The 16,835-nt window shown below is 36.6% G+C and overlaps 1 protein-coding gene across 1 annotated transcript in view; it reads right to left on the bottom strand.

Moving 5' to 3' along the window:
- The window catches only part of LOC126092664 (dynein axonemal heavy chain 2), a 994,477-nt gene that overhangs the window by 411,585 nt on the left and 566,057 nt on the right, over positions 1-16,835 (bottom strand). The window contains exons 50-53 of the mRNA XM_049908386.1: positions 16,304-16,419; positions 16,071-16,153; positions 11,540-11,618; positions 8,040-8,185 (exon numbers count right to left, since the gene is read on the bottom strand). Coding sequence (XP_049764343.1) covers positions 8,040-8,185; positions 11,540-11,618; positions 16,071-16,153; positions 16,304-16,419 — 424 coding nt within the window. The remainder of the gene's footprint in view (positions 1-8,039; positions 8,186-11,539; positions 11,619-16,070; positions 16,154-16,303; positions 16,420-16,835) is intronic.

Genomic DNA, 16,835 nt, shown 5'->3' with positions numbered 1-16,835 from the left:
ATCTAATTCCCTCAGCGTCACCCGATTTAATTCGACTACATTCCATTATCCTCGTTTTGCTTTTGTTGATGTTCATCTTATATCCTCCTTTCAAGACACTGTCCATTCCATTCAACTGCTCTTCCAAGTCCTTTGCTGTCTCTGACAGAATTACAATGTCATCCGCGAACCTCAAAGTTTTTATTTCTTCTCCATGGATTTTAATACTTACTCCGAATTTTTCTTTTGTTTCCTTTACTGCTTGCTCAATATACAGATTGAATAACATCGGGGAGAGGCTACAATCCTGTCTTACTCCCTTCCCAACCACTGCTTCCCTTTCATGTCCCTCGACTCTTACAACTGCCATCTGGTTTCTGTACAAATTGTAAATAGCCTTTCACTCCCTGTATTTTACCCCTGCCACCTTTAGAATTTGAAAGAGAGTACTCCAGTCAACATTGTCAAAAGCTTTCTCTAAGTCTACAAATGCTAGAAACGTACATTTGCCTTTCCTTAATCTTTCTTCTAAGGTAAGTCGTAAGGTCAGTATTGCCTCACGTGTTCCAGTATTTCTACGGAATCCAAACTGATCTTCCCTGAGGTTGGCTTCTAGTTGTAGCACACTCAATGTGTTCTCTATCATGCTGTCTCAAACTATTCTTCCAGCAGATCTAGATTACATAGTCATCATCATTGCATATGACAGTAGGTGATGTTTGTCCAAACTGTAACATACCAAACAATATTGGTTGCTATAAAGCGTACATAACTCTAACATACACTATCTGATCAAAAGTATCCAGACACCCCCAAAAACATACATTTTTCATATTCTGTGCATTGTGTTGCCACCTATTGCCAGGTACTCTATATCAGCGACCTCAGTAGTCATTAGACATCGTGAGAGAGTAGAATGGGGTGCTCCGCGGAACTCCAGGACTTCGAACGTGGTCAGGTGATTGGGTGTCACTTGTGTCCTACGTCTGTACATGAGATTTCCACATTCCTAAACATCCCTAGGTCCACTGTTTCCCATGTGATAGTGAAATAGAAACAGCACAAAAGTGTACAGGCCAACCTCCTCTGTTGACTGACAGAGACCACTGCAAGTTGAAGAGGGTCATAACGTGTATAATAGGGAGTCATCTGTCCAGACCATCACAAAGAAATTCCAAACTGCACCAGGATCCACTGTAAGTACTAAGACAGTTAGGTGTGAGGTGAGAAAACTTGGATTTCATGGTCAAGCGGTTGCTCATAAGCCACACACGTCATGCCAGTAAATGCCAAATGACGCCTTGGTTCATGTAAGGTGTGAAAACATTGGACGACTGAACAGTGGAAAAACATATGGAGTGACTTTTCACACTACACAAAGTGGCGATCCAATGGCAGTGTGTGGGTACATGGTGAATGCCCGGTGAACATCATTTGCCAATGTACGTAGTGCCAACTGTAAAATACAGAGGCACTGGTGTTATGATGTGGTCAAGTTTTTCATGGAGGGGGCTTTTAGTTTTGCATGGCGCTATCACAGCATGGGCTTAAATTGATGTTTTAAGCACCTTTTTGCTTCCCACAGTTGAAGAGCAATTCGGGAATGACAATTGCATCTTTCAACATGATCGAGCAACTGTTCATAATGCACGGCCTGTGGCAAAGTTGTGACATGACAATAACATTCCTGTAATGGACTGGCCTGCACAGAGTCCTGACCTGAATCCTGTAGAACACCTTTGAAATGTTTTGGAATGCCAACTTCATGCCAGGCCTCACCGACCGACATCGATAACTCTCCTCAGTGCAGCACCAATGAAGAATGTGTTGACATTCCCCAAGAAACCTTCCAGCATCAGACTGAACATATGCCTGTGAGAGTGCAAGCTGTTATCAAGGCTAAAAGTGTGCCAACACCATACTGAATTCCAGCATTACCGATGGAGGGCGCCACAAGCTTGTAAGTCATTTTCAGCCAGGTGCCCGGATACTTTTGACCACGTAGTGAAAACCGAAGCCATTGCTTACATCCTGTTCAACTATGTAACCAATGGTTTCAGGTTATGTTACACTTCTGTATGCCCTATACCAATCAATATCTTTTGTTACATGACACTTTGGATTAATGTCATCTGTTGTTATATGCAATGAAGATGTCTACATAATGGTGTAAATCTAGATCTGCTGAAAAAAAAGAAAGAAAAAGAAAAGGGAAAAAAAAGAAAAAGAGAAAAAAAAAGAAAAGAAAAGAAAACTCTTTTCTCCACTGTCTATATTCAACAATTGCTGTGCACAAGGGGATGATATGGATTCCAATCTGCTCCTAAATTTGTTGCCAACTATCAACTTCTGCTTATTGATCACTCAAAATTACATTCAGTTCCCCAAAAATCTTCTTTGTATTTAATACCGACCATTAATTATTCCAGGACAATAATTATTATTGTTTGCTCTTGCTGTTAAATGTCTCCTCTTGTGTGGTACTGTTGCTATGATAAATATACTCTTACGTATCTGTGAATGTGTTATTAATTACACTGGTGTCCAGAATTAAAGCAACATACAGAAATTTTGCAAAGATGCTTTTATTTTGCCACAAAACAGTGTAAACATGTGATAGTAAAGTAAAAACAATGCAAAGAATTAAGAACATACACAACTGCGATATGCATAACAGTAGACAAAAACGTTTTACTTTTTTTTTTTTTTCTTCAACTTAACGGATTGGCACACACAGTCTGACAACTGGTTATTGTGCTCATTATTGGGTGTGACCTGCCCTGGCAACAATACAAGCCTGACAATGTGGAGGGATGCTGCGGATGGTGTCATCAGTCTCATGTTGAGGCAGTAACACCTATTCTTCCTGCAGAGCAGCTCGTAGTCTTGGAAAGTGGTTGGTGGATGCTGACATGATGGAAGCCATCTACCTAGTGCATCCCATACATACTCAATGGGATTAAAATCAGGAGAGCGAGCAGACAATGCCATGTGTACAATATCTTCCATTTCCAAGAAAACATCAACCACCTGTGCTCTCTGAGGTTGGGCATTATCGTATATCAAGTCTGGGCCCACAGCAACTGCACGTAAGGTCCCAAGATCTCATCACAATACCTGACAGCAGTTAAACATTCCTGATTCAACGGTACAATTTCATCAAGAGGTGTTTGAATGGTAAACATAATCCCTGTCCATACCATTAGGAATCCTCCTCAATATTGGTCTCTTTCCATAATCTTGAAATGGTGTATCACATTCCCTCTAGATATGAATCCATCAAGAATTACTCTTGAGACTAAATTGGAACTCATCTGTGAAAACAACATTGGGCCATTGATCAACCACCCAGGTGGCATGTTGATCACTCCACTCTAGACGTTCCCTTCTAAAAAGATGTGTCAGAGGTAGACATACAGCAGGTCTCCAGACACTAAAGGCCACTCTGCTGAAGCCTTCTGCATAACGTTTACATTGATACAACACGTTCAGTGGAAGCTGCAAGCTCACATGCCAGATGCCGTGCATTACTAAGGCAGTACTGTCGTGCCCTTACAGCCAAATGATGGTACTCTCTTGTGAAGTTGCACGTGGTCAGCCCTGCCCTGGTCTTTGAGATACAGTTTCGGTCTCTATAAACTGTTGCAACATCCAAGGAACAACAGAACGATTCACGCTAAGCCATCAGCCACATCAGCTTGTGAATGTACTGCTGCTGTTCTTTCTATGGCCCTCCACTGCAGACTCTGGTAGGTATCTTCTCTGTGACAGACTTCACCATCTGTGACTGTGTACACAGCAATTGTGGATGTGGGACCACCCGGCAAACACTATCTTGTTTCATAGGTGCCCTGATGACATCATTGGCATGGCTGTCCATTGACCAGAATGCCATCTTCCATGCAGAGCAAGATTGTATGAACATCTGGTTGACAGTCTCTACAAGTACATCATGAATTAGACACAATATGGGGAAATAAAAGTTTATAGCTTTAATTTTGGACACCAGGGTATTTTAAAACTGTTTGAAGTTTCAATTACAAAGCATATGACATCGCCTTGAAACATTAAGTAAACTGACCTCTGATCAATGCTGACTCGACATCAGTTTTAAATATTATGCATATAACTCATGCATCACTAAATCTTGGTACTTTAATATAAATATCACTTTTAAATAGCCTGTTAAATCATTTTAGATAGGAAGTGCTTAGTCCAGTGTTCAGTTTTGTAATAAATTTAAAATGCTCATGAAGTCTTCAATTCTTTTTAAGTTGTACAGTTGCTCAATCTTGATTACTGTCTGTAGCACTTAAAGTGCATAGCAACATAGTCCAAATCTCTTAACTTTTTGCAGATTCAATCTTCCCTGCCACAGTCACCATGTGAAAGGTGGCGAACAAATTCTGGATAGCAAAGAGCAGATTCATAATCAAAGTGATGCATGTTTGCTTTTCAATAAGACTTTTCTTCTTTCTGAATTTTCAAAAACAGTGTAATATTTGTCCATTTTGAATTCCTACACCTTTCTTTATTACATTCCTTGGATTTTTACAGATTCACTTTTCAGCATGTAGCCATGTGACAGCAGGTGGCACCAAAATCATGCAAATAATATTTTAACTACAGGCTTTTCCTATAGGCATGGAAGATATGAATTGTTTATGTAATCCATCTCAGGACCTGCAAGTGAATAGTGAAAGGTGGCACCAGTCCCACAATTGCTCTCCTTTAATTGTATACATTAGTTTATTTTCTATTATTGTTTGAGTGGAATAATTTCCACCTTTTTCAAACAATGATTAACTTTTATTCCATTTGTCTGACTTGAGCCAAAACTAACCTCACACTGAAACCAAAAGTTTTATATAAATTCTCGTTTTACGTATTTCTTGGCATTTTTAATTGGCTCCTCCACCATTTTTCATGTAATAGAGTGCTCTGAGGCCCTCATTGGCACTATGTATGGTGCTGGTAGCTCCATGCTGCAGCTGCTGACGAACTCCATACACCACATGCTGCCTAAGAAATACTTCAAACAAATACAGTAGTAAAACACAAACCAAAAATTTGAACATGTGCAGGATATCATCTGCATACAAATAACATAGCCTGGGACTACTTTGCTTCATAATCAGAACTATAACAAGACTGCTTGTCTACACAATGTGTGCAGACAATTTTGCAACTCTAAATGTTTACGATAAAATTTTGGAAATTAACTCACTCAAATTCTGTATCCTCACAGAAGCAATTTATCTACCTTTGCTTTCTCTCTGACACAACCAGTACCATTTTTTCTTTCTTATTTCAGCCATAAGCAGTTTCAGTAAGCTATACCCATTTTCATTTGGTTATATGTTTACATATCATATGTGTTGCCTTAGGTCTTACTGTCTTCACTCTTTTTACAACTCTAATGTTAGTCAGGTGTAACCCAATGAATAACTAAGTTCAGAGAGGATTTGACTCTTCAGGGTTTCCCTCAGATCTGCTCAATATATGGCTCCCGGATCTGCTCCTGGATCACATTTTGTGAATTCCACAGTATTTTTTCAAGGTAGTTGCTCAGTGTCATCAAGAGGTGACTGCTGGTTACTACGGACAAGTAGCGATTGCTGGTATCACACTGCAACAGTCTTCTTTGAAAGCCATGCATGTGAGATGGAGTTGCTCACAGTCAGATGACAGTAATGTGTCCAGAGCCCCTTAGAGTGAGCCAAGCTGTGGCCTTCTATGTATGACCTTATTTATTGGTGCTGCTGCTGAAATGTCGTTGTGCCTGAGAGCCAAATCAAAACTGGTAACTACGTAGAAATATTGAGGCATTTGCAAAACAAGTTCTAGTGGCAGACTTAAGAGCCATACATTGGAAATCATAGAGATTTATATTCATGATCCTACAATATAAAGATGGTAATTTTATGAATAAAGCCATCTAAATTCCTTAATAAGTTTCTTTACTATGCCATATCAGCTGGTCTTCATCAGATATCTGAAATTACGATTAACGGAAAATAAAGACCCAGGCATTTGTTACATAAAATCACAAAATACTAACAATTAAAACTTAAGATATATTTATTAAAGTTCTCCCACCAAAAGCTTAGAACTTACAAAGAAATGTTCAATGTCAGTCATAAAACTATATACCTACTCTAGGCATCAAATAAAACCTTGGCTCACAAAATCATACAAAACTGCAGATTCTGGCCACCAGGCAAGTTGGAACTGCTGTCAAAAATATTTTAATTTAATAAACAGATGATTTTAATCTTTATAACCTGCTTTACTATTTTACATACTGTATTAAATTGTTTGGTTAACAAGGGAAAGGCCTCACACACGACCAACCAATTTGGCTTGTGTACCACCTAAAATGAGAGCCTCTAAGATTTTTTTTTCAGTACCCCCCTTCACAAAAAATGCTCAGTTTTTAATTACCTATTGATCCTGTCAATTTTAAGTTGATTGCTCTTAAAGTGGAGAGGGCAGTACAGAGCCAAAATATCCCCACTTTTTAGGAAACCACTCCTAAAGTTCATAACGTGCAATAGTCTCCGATTTGACAGACTCAAGAGATAGTTGAAAACTGAGTGTTTTTCATCATCACAAATGCATATTTTATTAGAAATAGAGGAGAGAAACTTTTATGACTGCCACTTACACACACACAAGGTAAACACTGTTCAATGACAGTGTCAGTGCCACAGTGTCCAAGGCAACTGGTTGGGAAGAAGATAACCTGTGCTTGATTCCCAAATGCGTTCTGCAGTTGTTCCCCCCCACAGTACTGGAACTGGTGTGAATAGGAGGATTAACAAGGTAATTATATCAGTAAGGCTTAACCTGAACAGTATTACCTTTTGGGTCCCTAAGCAGCAGTCATAAAAGTTTCATTCCTAGATTTCTAGGACAATATTTGTTTGGGGACACTATATATTATGATGATAATTGCTCAGTTTGGAATTACCTATTAGTTTTGAGTTAATTACACTTCACAAACTGTTGGGGAGGTTACTAAGCCAAAATATCTTACGTGTTCACAAGTGACCAGCCAAATACAAGCCGAATCAATTGGACATGCCTGAGGTCATCCTCCCTTGTACATTTTATTTCATGGGGCATAGTTTTACATTTATTGGACAGATGTAATAATAACAGATAGAAATACTTTTATAATCACAAGATCATGCTAATGCAAAATGTATCTGATACAAAATTCATATGGCTGTTGTACAGATATTATCACACATTAAGTGAATACTTAGTTAAATTTAGATGAACTCAACAAAGATTAATTGCCACCAGCTGAAAAGGATAATTATATGAGTATGCAACTATACTTGTTTGAATATTTTTTTTATTATTTGAATCTGAATGTTTGTAATTTACAGATGATCTGTCTTTTTATAAATGTGAAAGAAAAATTCTAAAATTTGAAAGCAATGTCAACCCATACAAGCACCACCTTGCAGCTACAACTGATAGCTTTTTTATGATTTTGTAAGCCAAGGTGTTAGTAATGTCCCGAGTAGGTATAGGTTACAATACTTATGCTGAACCTTGTTTTGCAAGTTCTAAGTTTTTGGTGAGTGAACTTCTATAAATATTTTTTAACTTTCAATCTTTTGTGCTTCATGTTATGTAAATGTCTGTAGCTCTTTAGGTTCCTTTAATCTTAATTGCACATATCTGATAATGGCGGTAGCCAAAACGGAACAAAGAATAAATTTATTAAGTAATCTAGACAGTTTTATACAGAAAATTATTCACAGTTATTGTGAAATCATATAGGAAATTTGTTTCCTTTATTACTAGACCTAGTAGGCATACTGCAACAAAACAACAGTAACATTGCACAAATTTGCCAAGCTCAGCCCATATACTTGTACTTTCCATGGGGTAATAATCTCTCTCTCTCTCTCTCTCTCTCTCTCTCTCTCTCTCCCTCCCTCCCTCCCCCTCCCTCTCCCTCTCTGTCTCACGCGTGCGCCCACATACACACACACACACACACACACACACACACACACACAAATTTATTAAGTAGCAGTTACCTTGATGTACTTCTTTTTTTGTTTTTGTCGATCATACCAAAAGCCATAATCTATCCACTGACGAATTAGCTCAAGAGGAGGCTGTGAGCCATACTCTTCTTTTGCAGGCATATTGAGGTCATCCATAAATGTTATCATTATTTTGCCTAAAAATAAAAGCATACAGCAAAAATTTAATGTGCATACACAGATAGCATGTTAAAGAGAAATGAAATATATTGAGTAACACAAATTATTAAGAATACAGAGCAGATAACAACATGTGTTGTACAGGCCTCTTCAAAAATCAGGGAAACCTTAAACTAATTTCCCAGCACATTTCCGTGAAAGTATTCAATACCAATAATAAAAGGCAGTTTCAGTTCATCTGTAATTCACACAAACACAACACAAAAAGAAAAATAACTTCCTGTAAAATTTGCCTTCTAGTCTTGGGTTCAGAGCAGATGTCCTTGTTCTACAGCTAACACTTAACAAACTCCCATTCACACATACACACACAAAGTGCCATTAGTAAGTTTAAAAGGACATTAAAAACAGATGTATTTTGGCACTCTTATGGCAAATATTCTGAGATCTTGATTCAAGGAGGAAGATTCATATTAGTTATATAACAAGTAGAAATATTCATTGTACATAGTTCTCTGTTGTTAAAGCAAGCAACAAATTATGGATTTTATGCAGGTGGTGCCCCACAATTCATAATTATGGTAATTGAAGAGTCATGTTTAAGATTCACCGACTGCAGCTATTGTGTGGTTCCTAATAAGATTTTCTTCTAATAACTGATGCACTATGATCAATATCACTATGGACATGATCATGTAGATACTGGCAAAAAGCTTACAGCAGGAGATTAATATCAGCTAATTAGCATAACTGAAGAAAACAGATGCCTCTACTCCAATGTTGTGGTTCTCCTTTAATTTTTTTACTGTGTTATGTTTAGCACATGTAATAACAAACAATCTACAGTAAATTAATGATAGTTACAATGCAGTGTTTAATAACTGCTTTCTTTGATAATGTATAACTCCTGTATTTTCACAACCCTGAAAGCTGCACTTCGTGATGAAATATATAGAACATGATAAATAAAAACTAAAAAACCAGTTCATTTAGAATGGATCCCTTAAATCAGTGACATATCAAAACCAAGTTACTGTATCAAATTCATCTCATTTTACACTAAACTAAATACATTACTGTAGCAGTTTAAGTATAATGACAAAGTTCTTATTTGCAGATCTACAGATTTAATATTTATGAATAAATTTTGTATTCATTGAACATTGAAAAATCTAAGATGAAATGTACAATTGTATTCTTTGGCACTTTAACTGTATATTTTGCATGAAATGTGAACGAAGCTTCTAATAAAATGAGAAATTAATTGTTTACATTAAAAGGAACAGAGAACTAACCATTTATTAGAAATTTGACTAAAAGTGTAACATTTTCACAGTGTGGGAAGTGTCAGGAGTGAACCTCAAAACACAGCTTCTAACAAAGTATGGACTGCAGAAAAGGAAGGATACCTGCTCACCACATAGCAAAAGTATTGAGTCATTGACAGGCACAAAAAAAGAGAATTAAAACTTGTTAGCTTTTGGAAGAAATATTTTGTTAGCTAGAGCACACGCGCACACACACACACACACACACACACACACTCTACCAGTGCTCTTACACTCTGCCTGCTGGGAGACAACCACAGTGAGCAAATTTTCATTTTCTTTTATATGTGCCTGTCAACAACTCAAGAGCTCAGTTACTTGGTGAGTGTTCTCCTTGACTTCTAAATTATGTAGCCAGAATCTTCCTTCCATATTGCCAGGTAGTCAGTTAGTTTCATGTTTCATGGATCCGTTGCACAATTAATCTTAATGATGTGGAACGACTTGTTTTACACTCGCATTACATATTCACTTGTAAATAAGGCTACACAATGGCCACTTAATTTGCTTTTTATTTTATACATGTGAGTTCCTAATTCTTACCCATCACCTTCTATACGTTATAAAAATAGAAAGTGTTCTATGGAACAGAATTTGTTATCAAGGAGAAACTGTTTCAGTTTGTTTTCAAAACTTTGCTGCCTGTTAGACATTTTATATCACTTAATAAATGGTCAAGAATTTTGGTTACAGCACTGGATTATTTACATGAAACTTCATAAGGGAATACATACAGTGCGAAACATTAGTCAAAATGCCTAACTCCTTAAGCAGGTGTCTACAATATGACTGAGTGTGAACAGCACATATTGTTCTTACAGCCTGTTTTTGGGCAATGAAGACTGACTTTCTTAAAGATGACTTATCCCAGAACATTATTCCATATGACATTGGAAATGTAGTCACATGCTTCATGACAGGGCGTAGGGAATGATGCTGTACTAGGCAAGGTCCTAATGGAGGTGGTTTGCTGGTGTCTTCCTCCGACCATAATGGAGTGAATGATTATGATGAAGATGAAACACAACACCCTGTCATCTCAGGGCAGGTGAAAATCCCTGATCCTGCCAGGAATCGAAACTGGGACCCCATGCTCAGGAAGCAAGAACGCTATCGCGAGACCACAAGCTGCGGACCCTATGACATTACTGAACAAAAATAAGAAAAATATTTCACCTCCCTGATTTGTTGTTCCTCCAGGTTTGCAATGATTCAAAATGAAAATGTTGCAAATGTGGCTGAATTAAGTTGTTTTGCAAGTTCCAAAACATAATTTTTCCAATTTTAATTCCCATCAATATGGGCAACCAAAATTTTAAAGTTTGCACCCTGGTCATTCTTTCTTCATCATGTGTTATACTTATCATTGGTGTAGTACCTTTAGATGTACAGAACCAAATATGTTTTGTCTCTTTGTAACTGGGAGTGAGACTGTCTACAGAAAACAATCAAGAATACTGTCAAGAACATTATTTACCATTTCTTCAGTTGTTATACAAATATTTTAACTGATTACAATAATAATGTCATCCACAACAAGAAATAATTCTGCTTTTTGTATATTAGATGGAAGGTCATTAATATACATGAAGAACAATAGTGGACCTAAGGTAGAGCCCTATGCTGTCCCATAAGTAATTTCTCCTGTCAGGAGAATCTCTCTTGTTTAAATTGCTTGAATTATAAGTACAACTTTTTGCATTCTTTTGGTTAGATAAAACATTATTCATTGGTTGGCTATCCCATCAATTCCATAAATACTCATGGAAGCACTTTTAGCTGTATGATATTAAGCTCAGACATGTGAAATTTTCTAATATTGCTTGACTTTTGTATTATAAAGTCAGAAAGAAATGTGACGCGAAAGAGAATGCAGAAAGTTAAACTTACCATTAATAATGAGAAACAACATTGCTTAAAATGGCATAAAAAAGGGAGAAATAAATGCGATATGTATACTTCAAATTAGAGAATGTTTATTATATTCTCATGCTGTGAGCCATATCGTTTCTTCCTTAACTCTGTAATACCAGTGTCTTTTACCTCCAACAGGTACATAGATGTCTTTTGTCCTTTTTTCCACTCGGCCCTCAATGGTATCTTGCACATTTTGAGATGTTGTCTGAAAAACAGGAATAATAATAAAAAAAGAAATTAACGAGAAAAAGGAATGCAAAATTGTCAGAAAAATTCTAGGTCACAAACATGTAGATGAACAATACTGATCCAGAAGCAATGAGGAAATCAAACAATACACAAATATCGAAAGTGACATAAGAAAACACAAGTTAAGATCCTTCTATGGACACATTAAAAGAGAGAACACAGACAGACTTACAAAACAAAGAGTCAGTTTTTTGACAACAGGAGCGAAGCCAAAACGGAAATAATGAAATGGTCTGGAGAGATCAAAACTGATCTGAAATTGGCAGGAATTACTTCAGAAGATATCCAAACCTGCAACATCTTCAGATCCAAAAATCAGGACGGCCTGTTACCCATGAAGAAAAAGCCATCGAAAAAGTGTGGATCAACATGATCTGAAGAGACAAAGGAAGCTCACAGAAAGAGCATGAAAGAAGTATGGGTACAGCTGAAGTCAAATTCTCATCTATATGTACTTTGTGTAGTTTTCATGGGCTTATTCACAAGTAATAATAATAATAATAATAATTTGAAGCAGACTGACAAAATTATACACATTAAAGGTGAATATTTCAGACTGCAAAGAAGTGCAGATGGATAGGTGGAAGGATGGGTAGATGAATTTAAAATTGTTGAAGACTCAACAGTATGGTCATCAGCACTCTTTCAAAGAACATGGTACTGCTGAATGTGGAGTACTCTGTTAAACCAAAAAGCAAAGGCCATATAATGATAGCCCCAGTAACAGGAGAAGTCGCAAACAGTTCCAGTAGATCTAGTCATACCACTGTTGCATGTTAGAAGAATTTATTGATAAAACCATGGCATTCAGTAAGAAGGCAGGTTGACTAGGGATCTAATAGGATGAGCCAGCCACTAGAAAAAAAAAATTATAAATAAATAAATAAACATCAGAATCTCCATCCAAGTAAACTGGGCAGGAGTTTTCATGCCACACAAAAGTCAACCATTTTCATTTTATTGTTTTGTCATCACCTAAAATTGAGGGTACGTCCCTCAGTAGACCAAAAGCTTCACTCCTATCAGCACACAAAACAGGGCACATGCACTCCACTATAAAAAAGTTACTCTTTGGAGAATTTAAAGCCATTCTTCATACAATTGTTATCATATGCTATAAAGAAGTGTATCATCTACCATACCTTATACAGAAACTGTACTAATCACAAATGTAAATAAATATATTGGAGTGTATTGTTATTCAATATTGATGCTGGCATGTAGTGTGGTCTGACAAGCAGTGATTTTACTTGTTTCAAGTGATGTAAAGTGTAAATTACATTGGTGGTCTAATGAATTTGTGGAGTCTATAATTATGTCTGCACACTACATGCCAACATCAAACATATTTCAGTTTACATCAGAAAATAATTATTTTAGTAAGTTATTTCTGTGTTCCTTAAATCACAAAGATATATAATGATGAAGGACAAGTGAAGCTACAGGACCTATCTTTATGAATTACATATGATTACAGGCTGGCTATTTACAAATGAGTGCATGCAATAGTGAGAAATCTTTAGAGCACTTAAGTACACCAGGCAAAAAATTAGTCACTCCCACAAGAACTCACACTAACTTAGTGGAACAACACCTTCAGCCTCGATAATGATCACAATCTCGCAAGAAAAAGGTACATAAGTTTCTTCAGGTATGACATACCCAGCTGGAGCTCCTCATTGATGATTAGATCCCTTAGTGTTACTGCATTTTGGGTATGTGGATTAGGATGTTTCAACCAATGTTTCAAATGAGCTCACACATTTTCATTGGGATTAATACTGGGTGATTTAGTGGGCCAACTCAGGTGTGATATAGTGTCTGAATGTTCATCAAACTGCGACTGTAAGTTTGTAGTGCTGTGAATGAGGCTGTTGTCATCTCAGAACATAACATATCTGCCGCATAATCAACATGAACATGTAGAAGAAATGGCAAGATGTGCTCACCAAGAATGTTTACAGTAACCTGAATGAGTGGTCCAGAGTTATGACCAACAAACACTCCCAAAATCTCAGAGAATCACCTGTGGACATAATTAGATACAAGTACAATTCATTGACTTACCAATGTATTTCATACTTTACATCACTTTAAAAGAAATAAAATCACCAGTTGCCAGACCACATTACATGCCTCCAATCAACTACTGACCATTTTTGGTGTTGTTTGGCCCATTTTGACAATGCAGTTTTGCACTCTGCTGTGAGTAATGATCTTTTGTGAGATAAGTAACTTAAAATATCCACTGCACACAATTCCCTTCACAATGAGAGCTCAGAACTAGTTTATATGGGCTGCATTAACTGACATCACCAATTCCTGTAGTTGAAACCAACCGTCTTTGACAATGAGTGGCACTTGTCTCCTGTCCCTGCTGGTTAGCACCTTTTTACAATCACTGTTCACCACATTATAAGCTTTAAGAGATACATTACTCCTCATAAACATTTTGGACCATCCACATTACAACACCAAAAAGTTGGGCAACTTCACTGATGGTGTGGTACTGGGCACATCCAAACATGATAGCTGCTTTGTACCATTTTGTTGCGTCTCCACAATGACCCATCCCACTGTGCCGATTTCATACAACAGACTGATACATACACAACATTTCATTGCCATGACTGATGTCAGCTGTGATGGTTCACATAACAGCCTGGTACCATCTTTCATTTTTACGCAAAAAACGGCATGACTGCGCAAATAAAATCCCAAGAAAAAAAGTGACTTTGTTATTTGTCAAACGTCCTGTCTTATTGCATGAATAACAGATAACCCTGAAGGAATATAATCATAATATTAGGATCAAAAGATATATTTGAAACACACACTGAAACATGATGAGGTGAATGAGATTTCTGTATCAAGATTTTCTTTAGCAGTCACTGAAAAACTGACTGTGCTTCTGTACTGAGATATTACTCTATAAAGTGAATTGAAAACGTGGCTGCCATGGCAGCACTTCAATAAAGATTAAAAGAAAGTTTAAGAGCAAGTATGAAATTAAAACTAAAATAAAAATAAAATAAAAAAGGAATAGTTACATAGTGCATCAGGTCATTGCTAAGTACCTCAACGGAGAACTACCTGTATGAACAAATGATGTATAATATTTTACAACAATTATTCATTTACAATTGCAAATATTATGTACCAAAAGTTTTGCTAAATGTTAATATATAACAACAATTTTAGAGTTAGAAAATAAAAAATAACCCACTGAAGATAGCACAAAATGTGCTGACACATGTCTGGGTGACGCAAAACAGAAAAAAAAGTGTCTTGCATAAGGTGGAATTCCTCTTCCCATTTTGTAGCAAGCCAGACATAACAAGAAGAACTGCAACACCACAAGATTATCAAAGGACCCCAATCAACTCTGAGAACGATGCTGGAAATTGCGAGCTCTGTTTGCATCCTATGGGCAAGGCCAGCAGTCTTCACCACTTTCGCTAGCCACCTGTACAAACTGAGGATTGCCTCAGAACCCATGCAACGCAAGGCCGCCTCCATATCTCGGATGAGGCCCCCCGGCAGACATAACGAGTGAACATTCTGTGTGTGTGTTTCTTTTTGAAGAAGGCTTTGCCCAAAAGCTAAATGTAGAACAGTCTTCTCGCTGTGCCCATCTGAAACTCAACATATCATCTATACAGTGAGTAGCAACCCATGCTTTTTATAATATTGTCAATTTTTCAACCCAGAGTGTCCCTTGGTTAATGAAAAGGATTGTCACACAGGAAAAGATATGACAAACAACTGATTTCAGAACTCATTTAACCAAAACAACCTGATTCGGAAAATACTATTTGATGATAGCTATATAAACTGAACATACCTGGCAGGGTAGAAATATCCAAACTTGTGATTATAATCAAAAAGATGTTTCCATGGGACAAATAGTGTTATAAGGATAAGAAATTTGATAATGATGAGTGGAAAAGTATAATACAATCTGAAAAGTTACTGAAAAGTCATCTCTCAATGCCTGATTCCTATGGTTAAGCATAGAATGAATTGCACTTATGTGACATTTCAGCTGCCCTTTTACAACTCTATAAGGCTGATTTATGAGGTCCCATAAAGAGTAACATTTATCAAGAATAAAAGAACTAAATTGACAATGTTTCTTCTGGTTGGACATGATTTGACAAACAAGTAGATGAATTTCACCTATTATTTGGCTCATGAAACCACAAATTCTGAACTGTGTCAGTGCAAACTCATGCCCTATAATCCCTAATGGAACTAAATTTTCACCGAGAGATAAGCAGTATAAAATGTTGCTGGAAACTTTTCAACAATAATTATATGAATACATTCTCTATAAATTACAGCTGTACATCAGTAATACATAAACAAAAAGTTTCTAACAATATATTAATGAATATTTTGTTCATACCTGTGCTGACATGTTCAGAACAAGCAACGAAAATTTTAAACGATCCAATGAATCAAGGACAGTTTGTGCAGTAGATGTTTTTCCTAAACAGAAAAGAAGGAATAAACAACATAACATATATTTATCAACATATTAATAATTACTAGACTTCCCATAAAAGGTCTGTTAAGAGAATGACATTCAGTTTAATATAATGTTATTTTATGTCCAAACCAAATACAAAGTGGTATTACCTGTTCCTACAGGTCCAACTAGGAGTCCGGGATAACTGTTTGAAAGGAGTACTGAAACAAGAAACTGATAACGTACAGTATCAACTGTTGGAACAATGATCTTGAAGAATGGTAATCTGAAAAAGAATTACTTTAAATAGCAAGAGAAAGAGTCATCAACACTTAAAGCACAGTTCATGTTTCTAATTTAAAGGTATATAATTTTGTAGCTCAGAAATTAAATTTAGAAATAAAAGGTATGGTAATTGAAAAATATGGTGTGCTCTAATAGCATTGTGTATTAGTAAAAATAGAGAAATAATTTTTGTATTCTTTTCTGAGTTTCAGTTTTTTCTTTACATCGAGTGTTATTATTTTATAGATAACTCTGTTGATGACTGAAGAATCTGTGCCATCACTTTTACTTGAGAATATGTGCTTCGGTTACAATCTTTTAGTGTTTAAAGTGTACTGTAAATTATTTGCTGTATGATAAATTATTCACTGCAGACTGTGGGATGTTCTTTTTTCAACACACTCGGCTGTGTATGCT

Source organism: Schistocerca cancellata, chromosome 7 (genome assembly GCF_023864275.1).
Source record: "Schistocerca cancellata isolate TAMUIC-IGC-003103 chromosome 7, iqSchCanc2.1, whole genome shotgun sequence".
In the NCBI taxonomy this organism is placed as follows: Eukaryota; Metazoa; Arthropoda; class Insecta; order Orthoptera; family Acrididae; genus Schistocerca; species Schistocerca cancellata.
The sequence above is the reverse complement of the archived record's forward strand: the minus strand, read 5'-3'. Positions and strand labels throughout refer to the sequence as shown.